Here is a 12188-nt window from a genome sequence, read left to right on the forward strand (position 1 = left end):
CAAGCCGGGAATCGAACCTGGGGCCCTGGTGCTGTGAAGCCATAGTGCTAACCACTATGCTATCATGCTGCCCAACAATGGAGCACAGAAGAGTTAACTTCAAAGTGGAGGGATGAGGAAATTGGCACAATACATAGAGAAAGAGACACAGTAGCAACAGCTACCATCATAGCCACATCCAGCTGCAGAGATCAGTCTCCCCTGAAAACAAGTTATAGTTAAAATCCCAAATCGAAACCAAGAAGATTACACTTCATTGAAAGTAAAGACTTATTTTCCCAAATGTGGACAAATAACCTGTATGTGGTAATTATTGGATTTAGCGCATGGAGTTATATAATATTGGATGATGTTGTTTGGGAACAACAGAACAGCTGTTGATGTCGCAGAGTACAGAAAACGTAGGTAGTTGGGAACAAAGTGGTAACTTCATATAACACTGTGTGTGTATAGCCATCAGTATAGTTGTACTGTTGTAGTGTATTAAAGTGTTTCTTGTGTGTTTTTCTTTTCAGTCAATAAATATTCTTTATTAATTGATCACAAAACAACTGGACTATCCCTCCCTGGTTTGCACATCTTTTCGCACAGTATACCAAATTGAAAATGTACACCACTCAGAACCGGCGACCACGTTATCCTTCTGGGTTTTGGAATACCCTTGCATTTAACATCTGCGTGGTTCTTAACACAGCTTCTTCTCCACTGTTACCAGACTCCTAAATGACCCTCTTATGGACTGACTTCATTAACACACCCTGTATGCTTCATCCGATGCCAGTGCTTATGTAGTTACATTGTATATGTTGTGTTGCCCTATTATGTATTTTCTTTTATTCCCTTTTCTTCTCATGTACTTAATGATCTGTTGAGCTGCTCGCAGAAGAATACTTTTCACTGTACCTCGGTACACGTGACAAAAAACAAATCCAATCCAATCCAAAAAGAGCAGAAAAAGCATCATGACAGAAACAAACATTGGGTTATATAAACATCTGGGCTGGGAATTTAAAAAAGCATGGCAAAGTGAAAATGAAACTAAACAGAAATACTGGGAACAGGACTTAAATGAATTCCACAGTCACCAATCTCTGGGTGAAGAACTATCTCCTCACCTCAGTCCTAAAAGGTTTACCCCATATCTTCAAACTATGACCCCTAGTTCTGGACGCTCACACCATCGGGAACATTATTTCTGAATCTACCCTGTCTAGATTTTTATAAGTTTCCATGAAATCCTTGCTCACTCTTCTAAATTCCAATGAATGTGATCCTAACCCACTTAGTCACTCCTCATATGACTGTCCCACTATCCCAGGAATCAGCCTGGTAAACTCCAGCTGCGCACCCGCCATAGCAAGCATATCCTTCCTCAGATAAGGACACCAAAACTGCACACAATACTCCAGGTGTGGCCTCACCAAAGCCTTATACACTTGGGAGTAAAACATTCCTCTTCCTAGACTCAAATCCTCTCGCTATGAAGGCCAACATACCATTTGCCTTTTTTACAGCCTTCTGGAACTGCGCACTTACTTTCAGTGACCCATGCACGAGGACACCAAAGTCTCACTGAGTATCCACCTTGCTCAATTATTTGTGATAACAACTATTTTCTATCACATGATTACACCATCATTAAATATCACAAAGTTAGGCTTCTATATCTTACCAAAATAATATAAAACTTTGGATCAAACCCCTTCAAATATATTTTGTTACTCATCTCAGAATCTAGTACTCAGAACATTAAATAGTTATGCACTTATTCTGGTTACATTAGGCTATTCCATTTTACCTCATTCTAAAACAGAAGATTTATTTATTTTAATTCACTTTTACTTTGTTCATTAACTTCCAACATAAACTAAATGACGAAAAGTCATTGGTTTTAAGGGAGAAGTTGGTAGCTCTTTAAAGACAAATCATTAAATTGTGCAAGGTTTACTGATGTTAACTCAGCAGCCACAGACATTAATTCACTGCAAAAAGGAAAAGGCTACAATTGAAATCATAGTATTGCAGTGCATATTATGGGAAGTTAAAGCATCTCGAGCAAAGTCCACAATTGTTCTGTGTTTATAATTCTTTTCAACCAAGGTTTTCAAATGTAGAAACCTTCCAATGTGAAATGTTAGAAAGTGTCAAAACTAACCCTAATTTGGCGCAAAATCTGCAATTTCTCACTGTTGCCACATTAAAATGGTAACAGACACATCACCAGCCGCAACAGATGTGTGCAGTTAACTGTGTACTTCTGCATGTTTAATAGGACATATGGGGAATATCTACAAAGGTTAGTGGAGTAATATAAAAGAATAATGAATGATTTAATGGTTCCCAAAATAATGACAGACCCTGTTCTATGTACTGGAGCTGTTTGGAGGAGAGGAAAAATGGCAGTTTTCCCTTTGCTGTTGGAGATAATCTTTTGAGTTTAATTCCCAAGTGAAAATAATCAGACCATATTTTTCTGTCGCACCTCCCAAACCCCAGTACGATGTGACATTCAAAATATAAAGCCGATTATGCTCTGACAGAATCACTCACTGGTCTTTGAATGTACATTGCTGGGAAATATGACTATTCTATGAGAGTTTGGAAATGACAGCACTGTGGCAGACAAATGGATACTTTGCACACATAATGTTTGCATTCATCACTATGTGGCTATAAAAGTTGTAATATTTTAAAAGGATCAAAACTGGTGGGTGGCAGAAAGCCATTCTATTACTGCCTGGAGATATTTAAATGCTAAAGAGGAAAAGCTGGTACAAGACTTGAATGTTCCTGAATTATTTTTCCAGCAGGACAGCCCATGTAAGGATACAAGTGATAAATTACAATGCCAGGATGCAGCTAATTGCAGCCAGGACACCGAAAAAGATATCTGTTACGAATTTTGGATTGTTGTTGGTTATTACTGTACAATTATATAGAAATATCTACAGTTGTGACATGGGCTTTAATTTAACAGTTTCTTCCTGTTCATTTCTAATTTGCTAGGATGTCAGTTCTGCACATTTACAGCATCCACTGTTTTTAATACTAATTTCCAGTATTTAAAGATTTTCTTTTTGCTTTTTATATAATTTCACCAATACTTATCTGAATGTGGTCATTGTCAGACTATTCAACTACCTGTTTTTTCAATATCTGAACCTGAAATCAGTGACGCAAACTAGAGTACCCATAACACACTAGGTGGAATAATCCAGCTCCATTTGAACAGGAATCAAACCTGACTGAGCACCGTCCCCAAAATTCCAGATGTTCACAGTGTCAAATGGCCCTGTGGCTTGTATCTTCATGCCCTTCTTGAAAATCTGTTCCTCCTGCTTAGCCAAGAAGTTTGAAGAAGGGTGGTGCAGAGCCGTTCAAATGTGTTTCACTCCATTTGCCTGCATGAACTTTGAGAATTCCTCACTAGTGAAAGGAGAGTCGATCTCGGTGATGAGCACCTCCGGGATGCCATGGACACTGAACGACTGCCGTAACTTCTCTGGTCAGAGTCTGGTAGACATCTATCCATTTCAAGTGGGCCTGGCGAAGTCAGCATACAACCGCACCCATGGCCGACCTAGCCACTCACAGGGGTGGAGTGAGCCTGGTGATAGATTCTTTTGATGCTCTTGGCACGCTGTACACTGCTGCGCAAACATCTCAATGTCACCATCGGCTTCTGGCCACCACATGTAGCCCTGGTGAACATCTTCATTTTGGACACCCACGGATGTTCGTTCTGCAGGTCCTGTAGGATGGCTTTCCTGCCTGGCCTCAGAACTAGTACTCGGGCTCCCAACAGGAGAATGTAGACTTCAACACTAAATTCCTGGAGCTTAGTTGTGAAAACCCCACAATTCTTCAGGCAATTTTCCCTGTAGTCCCCCATGTAGGACAACGTGGTGCAACTTTACCAACGTCAAATCATTTTGCGTCCACACATGTATTTGGAAGGCTGTGAAAGGCAATATGTCCATAAAATGTAACGGCAACACGGCTTCATCCACTACTGACGGGGATTGGGGGGTGGGTGGGGTCGGCAATGGGAATTGGCTAAGGGCAATCGTGTGCACAATCTAGGCGTCTGGGAAATATTCAACGGTATACTCATATGCTGCCAACAATAATGCCCATCACTGGATCCTAGCCAATGTTATCAGTGGTATCATGTTGACTTCTTTGAAGAGGCGAGTAAAGGTCCGTGATGATTGCAAAGTGTCAACCATAGACGTAGTGATGTAGGTTTCTGAAAGCGAAAATTATAGACAGTCCTTTCTTTTCAATCTGTGCGTACCTGTGCTCTGCATCAGCCAAAGTTCTCAACGAATAGTCTGTCGGCCTCTCTGTCCCGTCATCCATGTGATGGGACAACATCGCCCCAATGCCATTTGGGGAGGCATTGCACTGGATTATAACCGGTGTAGAAGGGTCATAATGTGTTAGTAGCACAGAGTCAACAGTTGTCATTTTAGTTTGGCAAATGCCTCCTCTTGTGGTGACTTCCATGCCCATTTCTGATTATTTTTAAGAGTGCATGTAACGGTGCCAGTACAGTCACCAGATGTGGAGTGAACTTTGCATAATAATTTATGAGCCCTCGGAATTACCTTAGCTCCATTGTATTCTCTGACATGGAGGCCCGCTTGATAGCTCGAACCTTCTTTTCCATCGGGTGTAAACCGTCCTCGTCTACCCCGGTACACCAGATACACGACCTCTCTCGCCTGGAAGACGCACTTGCCCTTTTCAGGCAAACATCTGCCTCCGAGAAACAGCACAGGACTTCTTCTAAATTGTCTAGGTGTTCCTTCTCGGTGCCTCCAGTAATCATTACATCGTCCAGGTAGACTACCACCCTAGGGGGCCCTTGAAGGATGCTCTCCATAACCCGCTGGAAGATTGATTGCACAGGCGGATGACACTCCAAAAGGGAGCCTGTTGTATTCATAAAATCCCTGTGGGTATTGATGGTCACACATTTCCTGGATGTATCCAACTCCAATTGGAGGTATGTGTGGCTCATGTCCAACTTAGAGAAAGAATGACCCCCAGCCAACTTCGCGTAAAAGGTCCTCCACGCACAGTATTGGGTACCCGTCCAGCAGGGACACCTTGTTCACCGCCATTTTATAATCAACACACAAGCTGACGGTCTTGTCTGGCATCACCACCAGGACCATTGGTGCTGCCCACTCCGCGAATTGAACTGGGTGAATAATCCCCAAATTTACCAGCTGATTGAGGTAGTCGTCCACTTTCAACAGTAGGTTGTATTACACTGGGTGGGCGCTGAAATACTTGAATTGTGTTTCTGGGTCCACGTAAACTTTGGCCATGGCGCCCTTTAACATCCCTAAATCATTTTGGAAAATATCTAGGTATTTTCCCAGGACCTCATATAACCCGCTGTGCCCATTTTAAAAATCTGCTGCCAGTCCAAGCGGAGCCTCTGTAACCAGTCACAGCCCAACAGACTGGGTCCGGGCCCCTGAATCACTATCGGTGGCAGGCGATCTGATTGCTGCCCATGGGTAACCAGAGTCGTCATTTATGGTTAATTGCAGGGCAGCACGGTGGTGCAGTGGGTTAGCCCCGTGTCTCACGGCGCCGAGGTCCCAGGTTCGATCCCGGCTCTCGGTCACTGTCCGTGTGGAGTTTGCACATTCTCCCCGTGTTTGTGTGGGTTTCACCCCCACAACCCAAAGATGTGCAGGGCAGGTGGATTGGCCATGCTAAATTGCCCCTTAATTGGAAAACATTAATTGGGTACTCTCAAATTTAAAAAAGTAAAAATAAATACAAAATTAATGGTTAATTGCTCTCCAGTATATGTCACCAAACGTGCCTTTGTGTCCTTTAGGCCCAGATGTTGGATCCCTGTACGGACCTTCCGGTATGTTTGCTGTCCAATGACCAAGACCGCAGTCCCTATATCTATTTCCAACTCTAGTAGGTGGTTATTTATCTGGATGATGGTCTTGATGATGACTACTTCTGGTGCCATGATGCAATTTAGCTGTATGCAACCTTCCTCATCAGGTTGTACTAAGTGTAAAGCCCTGGCTTTGGATAGACATGTCACCTGACAAGGACAACACGCTCGCCATCGTTTCTGGCATTCCCGGCCCCCATAGTTCCTGCTACCATAAGTTCAGCACCGTTGTGAGTCTGCCTTCTGAAGCTCAGGAGAGATGTCTCATCGGGCTGCTGTATCTCATGGCCAGTGGGTCTGACCACGACATTACTATGGTGGCAATTGGGTCCCATAGGATCTGTACTTGGGGGGGGGGGGCTTTATTCACCAGAATGTGGCGCAGCCAATGCTATGTACATCTATATCCATGGAGCCCTGGAGTTCCTGGACTCCTTTTTCGGTGTTTTCACATGGAGAGGGATAATTCTATGGCCCTTTTCAAGTCCAAAGAAGGTTCTGCCAGCAATTTACGGCGGGTCGCCATGTTGTTTATGCCACACAAAGGGCGGCATCGCAACATCTCTAGAAGGGATGGCCCATAGTCACAATGTTCGGCCAGCTTGTGTAGGCAGGTCAGGAATCCTGTGACGGACTCCCCAGGGGTTCGCCTGACCGTGTTGATCCGGTACCTCTGCACTATCACCGACGGTTTTAAGTCGTAATGGTCTGCAACAAGTGCTACCAGCTCATCGGAGGTCTTTGAATCTCGGGCCGCTGGGGAGGTAAGGCTCTTGATCAGACTAAAGGTTGGGAGGCTCTGCAGTTATTCACGAGTACTACCTTTTCTCAATTATCTCCTATAATTGCATTTGCCTGAAAGAAATGCTGCATCCGTTCCGCCATACTGGCCCCAATCTTCCACGCCTGTGTCAAAAGCCTCAAGACTCCAAAAAGTAGAATTTTTCTCATTATCTGACCTTGCGCAAGTGCGGAGGAGATCAAATGCAGTCTGGACGCCCAGAATTGCAGCCTTAGTTTTTCCTCACTGCCAGTATAAAATCTTCAGGAGTCCCGAGAAGGTTGCACAAATGAAGGTTTATTTTGAAACTAAAGTAAAGGCCACTACGCGGCATACAACACAAAGGTCCCAACCGGGGCTACCGATCATGCCAGTCCCAATCTGGGCTGGCATTTAAGTACTAGATTCATGAGCCCCAGCTGCTCAGGGCCCGTCCCTCAGAGGGGGAGCTGATATTCCACGAGTCCCAGAGGGAGATCATTTGGGTCATCCCCGTGAGTTTTGTGGAAGTTATTACAACATGAGTAACCAAATTACCTATTCAACTGTGTTCAAGAATTACATTTACCACAGTGATACTGCAAAACGAGAGGGAAAAAAGAGGTGCTCCCCTCCAAATCACCCACCATCCTGACTTGGAAATATATCACTGTTCCTTCACTGTTGCTGCGTCAAAGTCCTGGAACCGCTACCTAAGCAGCAATGTGGGAATATCTTCACTACATGGACTGCAAGAAGGCAGCTCATGACCAACTTCTCAAAGGGATGGGCAATAAATGCTGGCCTTACTTGTAATGCTCATATCCTGTGACTGAATTTTTAAAAATTTGCAACTTGCAATTTCTGCCAAGATCAGGCGAAGCATGGAACGTGCAGAAGGTTCTTCTCTAACATCTCGATAGTGAATTATATTGTTGGTCTGTTCCGGGTGCACCTGAAAATCTGCAGATCTATTACTTCACAGACTGAAAATAATCAGTTTGAGTCAAAAGTCCCATCAGGACTTTAAAAAAAATCATTCACAGGTTGTGGGCGTTGCTGGTTGGGCCAGCATTGGTCACCTATCCTTCCCTAACTATCCCCCATTTCAGAGGTCATCTAAGTCAACCACATTGCTGTGGGTCTGGAGTCACATGCAGGCAAATCTCCTGCCTTAAATGGACATTAGTGAACCAGATGTTTTTTACGACAATGGTTTCATAGTCATCATTAATTCCAGATTCTTAGTGAAGCCAAATTTCACAATTATGCTGAGAGTCTGGATTACTAGTCAAGTGACCAGACGACTACGCCACCACACTCCCCAGAATCTGAAATAATCTTTCTCTGCTACAATATACTTCCTCTCACTCTGCAAAATTCCCTCCAACACTACATTACATCCAACTTTACTAAAATCATTAATCAGATAGTGTAGGAAATACGGCCTCTTTCACATAATGGATTCTAATTTTATATAACTTCAATATTCGCTAAAGATGTATCATAAAACATGTTTCACTCACTATACAATGAAAAACATCTTCATAACTTACTGAAACAATTTATGTTGAAAGAATTTGTGAGTGAAATATATGAATTTCCCCAATTGCCCATAAATGTAATCCTCTTACTTTAAAAATCCATCATACTTCAATTTCCACCTTCAGGAGGGCATTTATAGCAATGTGCAATGTATCCTGGGAAACATGAATATTTGTCATAGTGTGCACGCTTTGTACCACATTCACCGTCAGCGAGAATGGCAATGCAGTGCAAAATCTCACGAGAATCGGGAAACGGGATCCACACTGGCGAGATCTCGTTTCCAGATTTTCCATGCCCCTCACCAGTGGCGTAACGAGGTTCACGTCCACAAAGGACGAGAGCCTCATTTTTATAGATTTACATGAATTTTAATCTCATTACTGAGCTCCCACCCCCATCATATGATCCCCCTGACTGAATATTCAAACCTCGCTGATGTGATGTCCAACAGGTTTAGATCTCCTCCCCCCCCCCCACCCCCATGATGGCAGAAACCACACCCTCTGAATTTTCTTTTCCCCAGAGTGGCTCAAAATCTGTAGTAAAACCTTGGCTGTGTAGATGGAGAGTTACATGCCGGGTTTCAGTTACAGCCTGTCACTCTGGAAAAAATTTGGAACTATTCCGCCATATGGTTGCAGTATTAAAGCTTCAGAAATTTTAAACTATTTTTAAAGCAGCGCTTTTCACTGTTTATGTATCAAAATTCTACTAAAGAATTACAGTAGAGCTACAGACTACAAAAGAACCAGAAAGATGCAAAAGAAGCACAGAATGTTAGCGTCCCTAAAATGAACTCTGATAAGGCTGACCGGTGCCACAGAGATCGGGGTGCCCTTTATAATGGACTGCCCGATTAGCACAGAAAATAAACGCCCCCACCTTCCCCAACAAGCATTGGGGGTTCTTCCCCCATCACCATCAACATTAGGGGCTCTTAGCCCCCAACAAACAGAACGTGAGTCGTCCCCCAATGAGGCTGATTTCACCACATTTCACGTGCTCAAGTAAAGTATTGACCATCAATCTTTCATGCGAGGAACTTGATGGAAAGCACACAAACTCCTTTCACACAAGGCCTTTAAAATTAACTGTGTACTATAAGGGTCTGGAACACAAAAAATTAATATGGGACTGAGTACAGTACCACTGTATCTAAATGACACAAGAGAACACATGACCCACACCTGGGGGCCAGTGATATGCTGGGCAGACCCGTGTGTAGAAGCAAACATGGAGACAGTTCCTAGATTGGACCTTGACTGTCCCTTTGTATACAGTTTCTAACAGTTAATAAATGCGTATTGCTGATCCAGTTAAGACTACAAATATTTAATAAGACAGACTGAACTACACCCAACACCTTACATCAAGCAACACCACCATCAAGAGCTCGGCAAATGTAGTCAGTTAACAGCTGAGCCATAAAGAATAGGTCAGTATCAGTCTCTGTGAAGTTAGTGGATGACAGTCTAAACGCTTTAACTGGCTTTAGTCTCAATGAGCTACGGAGGGGAAAATGAGCTATGATCAATGTTCCTTACTGTTATCATGTGAATCCTCACATGAGGCATTTGTGTGCTAAATGAGAATAATTCCAGTGTCCCCATTCCATCTGCTTCTCACCAAATATTTTGTACAGAAATATGCGCACAGAAAGAATGGACACTTGAAAATGGACACTTCTGTTCCCAAACTTTAGCCCAGGAAGAAGTCTTCATGAGTGGAAGAGAAATGTTTATCCTATTCATCTGAGCTAGACCTGAACCACGATCCTGGAGTGAAAGCATATAACCTGTTACATTACCCTGATTACCCCCTTGAAACATATTTTCACAGTTCCTTTTTCAAGATTTTCTAAGTTGCTGTTTTATATGTATAAATCTACAAAATATCTTTTCAAAAAGTCCTGTGAACCTGAGGGATGAAAGTCAAGAACTACTGACAGAACAATTACAGAATGCCTCAAAAACAGATGAAAGCTGAAACTGCTCAGTTGGAAATGTATTTGGACAAACCAGGTCTCATTTTTTAAAGGATGGGTAAATTAGTAAAAGAAACACACAAAAATGTATCAACTATGGATGTTTAGTTACAATTTTTATCAAGCAGGCCCTATTATATCTTAAAAGCTGGAGACTTGCAACCAGTTCATAAACATTGTCTTGAAGTTTCACACTGCACAATTTGTTTTTGTTTCATGATAAAATCTGTGTTGCAGGGAATGGGCACAATCACAAGAGGTGATACTGGACTTGATTGTAGTGTTAAAAAAAAGGCAATAGCGAATGAGCAGTCAGTTTTACATATCATTCAACTTTCCTTTCCACTGGCTTCCCTGGAAAATAAAGGTGATCAATTTCACCCCCACAGTATTTATAAACCAATGAAAGTGTTTCCTGGTTACTTCACAGACCTCCAGTAAAATAACTCATACATAATGCAATCTCACAAAAATCAAATGGTTCACATAGCTTACTACAATACACATCCAAATTAAGTCAAAATGCAAGCCATTACAGCCAGTGGAAAAAATAAATGGTACAGATTTTACTTAGTAATCTCAGCTAATTTGAAGCAGTTGCTGTGTCGCTTTCACTCATGATCTAGCAAATATTTATTTTGACAACGACTTTGTCAATTAAAAATTATAAATGATTGATTCACCAAATACTCAAGACCATTTTTTAAATGCAGATGTTCACACTGTGACTTTGGAAAGGAAACTAATGCAATGGCATGAGAATTCATTTTGGCTGCAGAGGGTAATGCCTAAATATATGGGAAAACAATAAAAATTGTTACGTTTTTTTGTTGGAGTTTGCATTTTTTATATTAACCTAATGCACACACTAAAAAGTACAGTTGTACCTGTCATTAATGCTCCAGTTCAAACATAGATTCAGTGAGCTTAGGTTTTTGCATCTCTTCACCACCTCCATTACGGTTTCGTTATTAAGTTCAGTTATGTGGCGCAGGTCCAAACTGGCGAGCTCCTTCAGCTTAGGAAGGAAAGGAAAATAATGATGAAAACAGATCACTACAGACTCATTTTGTAAACATAATAAAGTAACTGTATCAGGTAATCTCAAATGATTCACATGACATTTTTTTCATGCGCCAACTGAGGCAAACAGCTTGGTGCATCTGAGGAGTATTTGAGGAGGAAAAAAAAGTAGAATAGGGTTAGATGAAATAAATTAGAAGACAACTTGTGCAGATCATCAACACCAACACAGACCAGCTGAGCTAAATAGCCCATTTCTGTGTTATAAATACAATATAATATGTATTTCTAAGCTCCCATTTACTGATGTCATAAATGGGTGTTTAATAAAGTCAACAGCTTTTTCTTGCCATCATGCATCTTTTCAGCACTCCCCTCTCAGTCCTCTACCTTCTCTAGGCCCTTCCCCAAACCTTCAGTTCTTAGCAAGCTTCCTCCCCTCCTGACGACAGCTCAGACCCAATTCTCTCTTAGATAAAACTGCAGAATCACACTCTGCCTCTCAGCATTCAGAGAGGCCCATTGAGGCATGAATCACTGCCTCCTTACAAGCAGTAATTTCAACTACCCCATCCCACTCCCTTCCAAACTTGGCCAACCTCCACTCCATTCAACTTGCCCCTCCCATTGTTGGTCCTATGAACTCTGCCAGTTCAGCTATTTTGTACATCTCTTCACATCTCCCTCCAGAATGTCCATTCACTCAAACAAGATTCTTGAATCCATGAGCTTATTCTGTATGATTGTGTATGATTGTGTCAATATCGTGATCTTGATGGAAACCTGCTAAGGGATGATCGCAACTTTCCCCGAATTGCATTCACTCCATCTGGATGTATTTTTCACTCCTTGCCTCATCCAGACCATTGCCATGGAGAGGTGTGGTTCTTATCACCAAATCACACCTGGTCCTCTTCCAGCTTTGGCACTTCATCCCA

At 42.3% G+C, this 12188-nt stretch overlaps 1 protein-coding gene across 3 annotated transcripts in view; it reads right to left on the bottom strand.

Annotated features, from left to right (window-relative positions):
* fbxl17 (F-box and leucine-rich repeat protein 17) overlaps window positions 1-12188 on the bottom strand; it is a 1158180-nt gene that overhangs the window by 690789 nt on the left and 455203 nt on the right. For all 3 annotated transcript variants that reach the window (XM_072516397.1, XM_072516398.1, XM_072516396.1), the window contains one exon: window positions 11115-11245. In XM_072516397.1, the coding sequence (XP_072372498.1) occupies window positions 11115-11245 (131 nt within the window). The remainder of the gene's footprint in view (window positions 1-11114; window positions 11246-12188) is intronic.

The sequence above is a fragment of the Scyliorhinus torazame genome, chromosome 9 (genome assembly GCF_047496885.1).
Source record: "Scyliorhinus torazame isolate Kashiwa2021f chromosome 9, sScyTor2.1, whole genome shotgun sequence".
Lineage (NCBI taxonomy): Eukaryota > Metazoa > Chordata > Chondrichthyes > Carcharhiniformes > Scyliorhinidae > Scyliorhinus > Scyliorhinus torazame.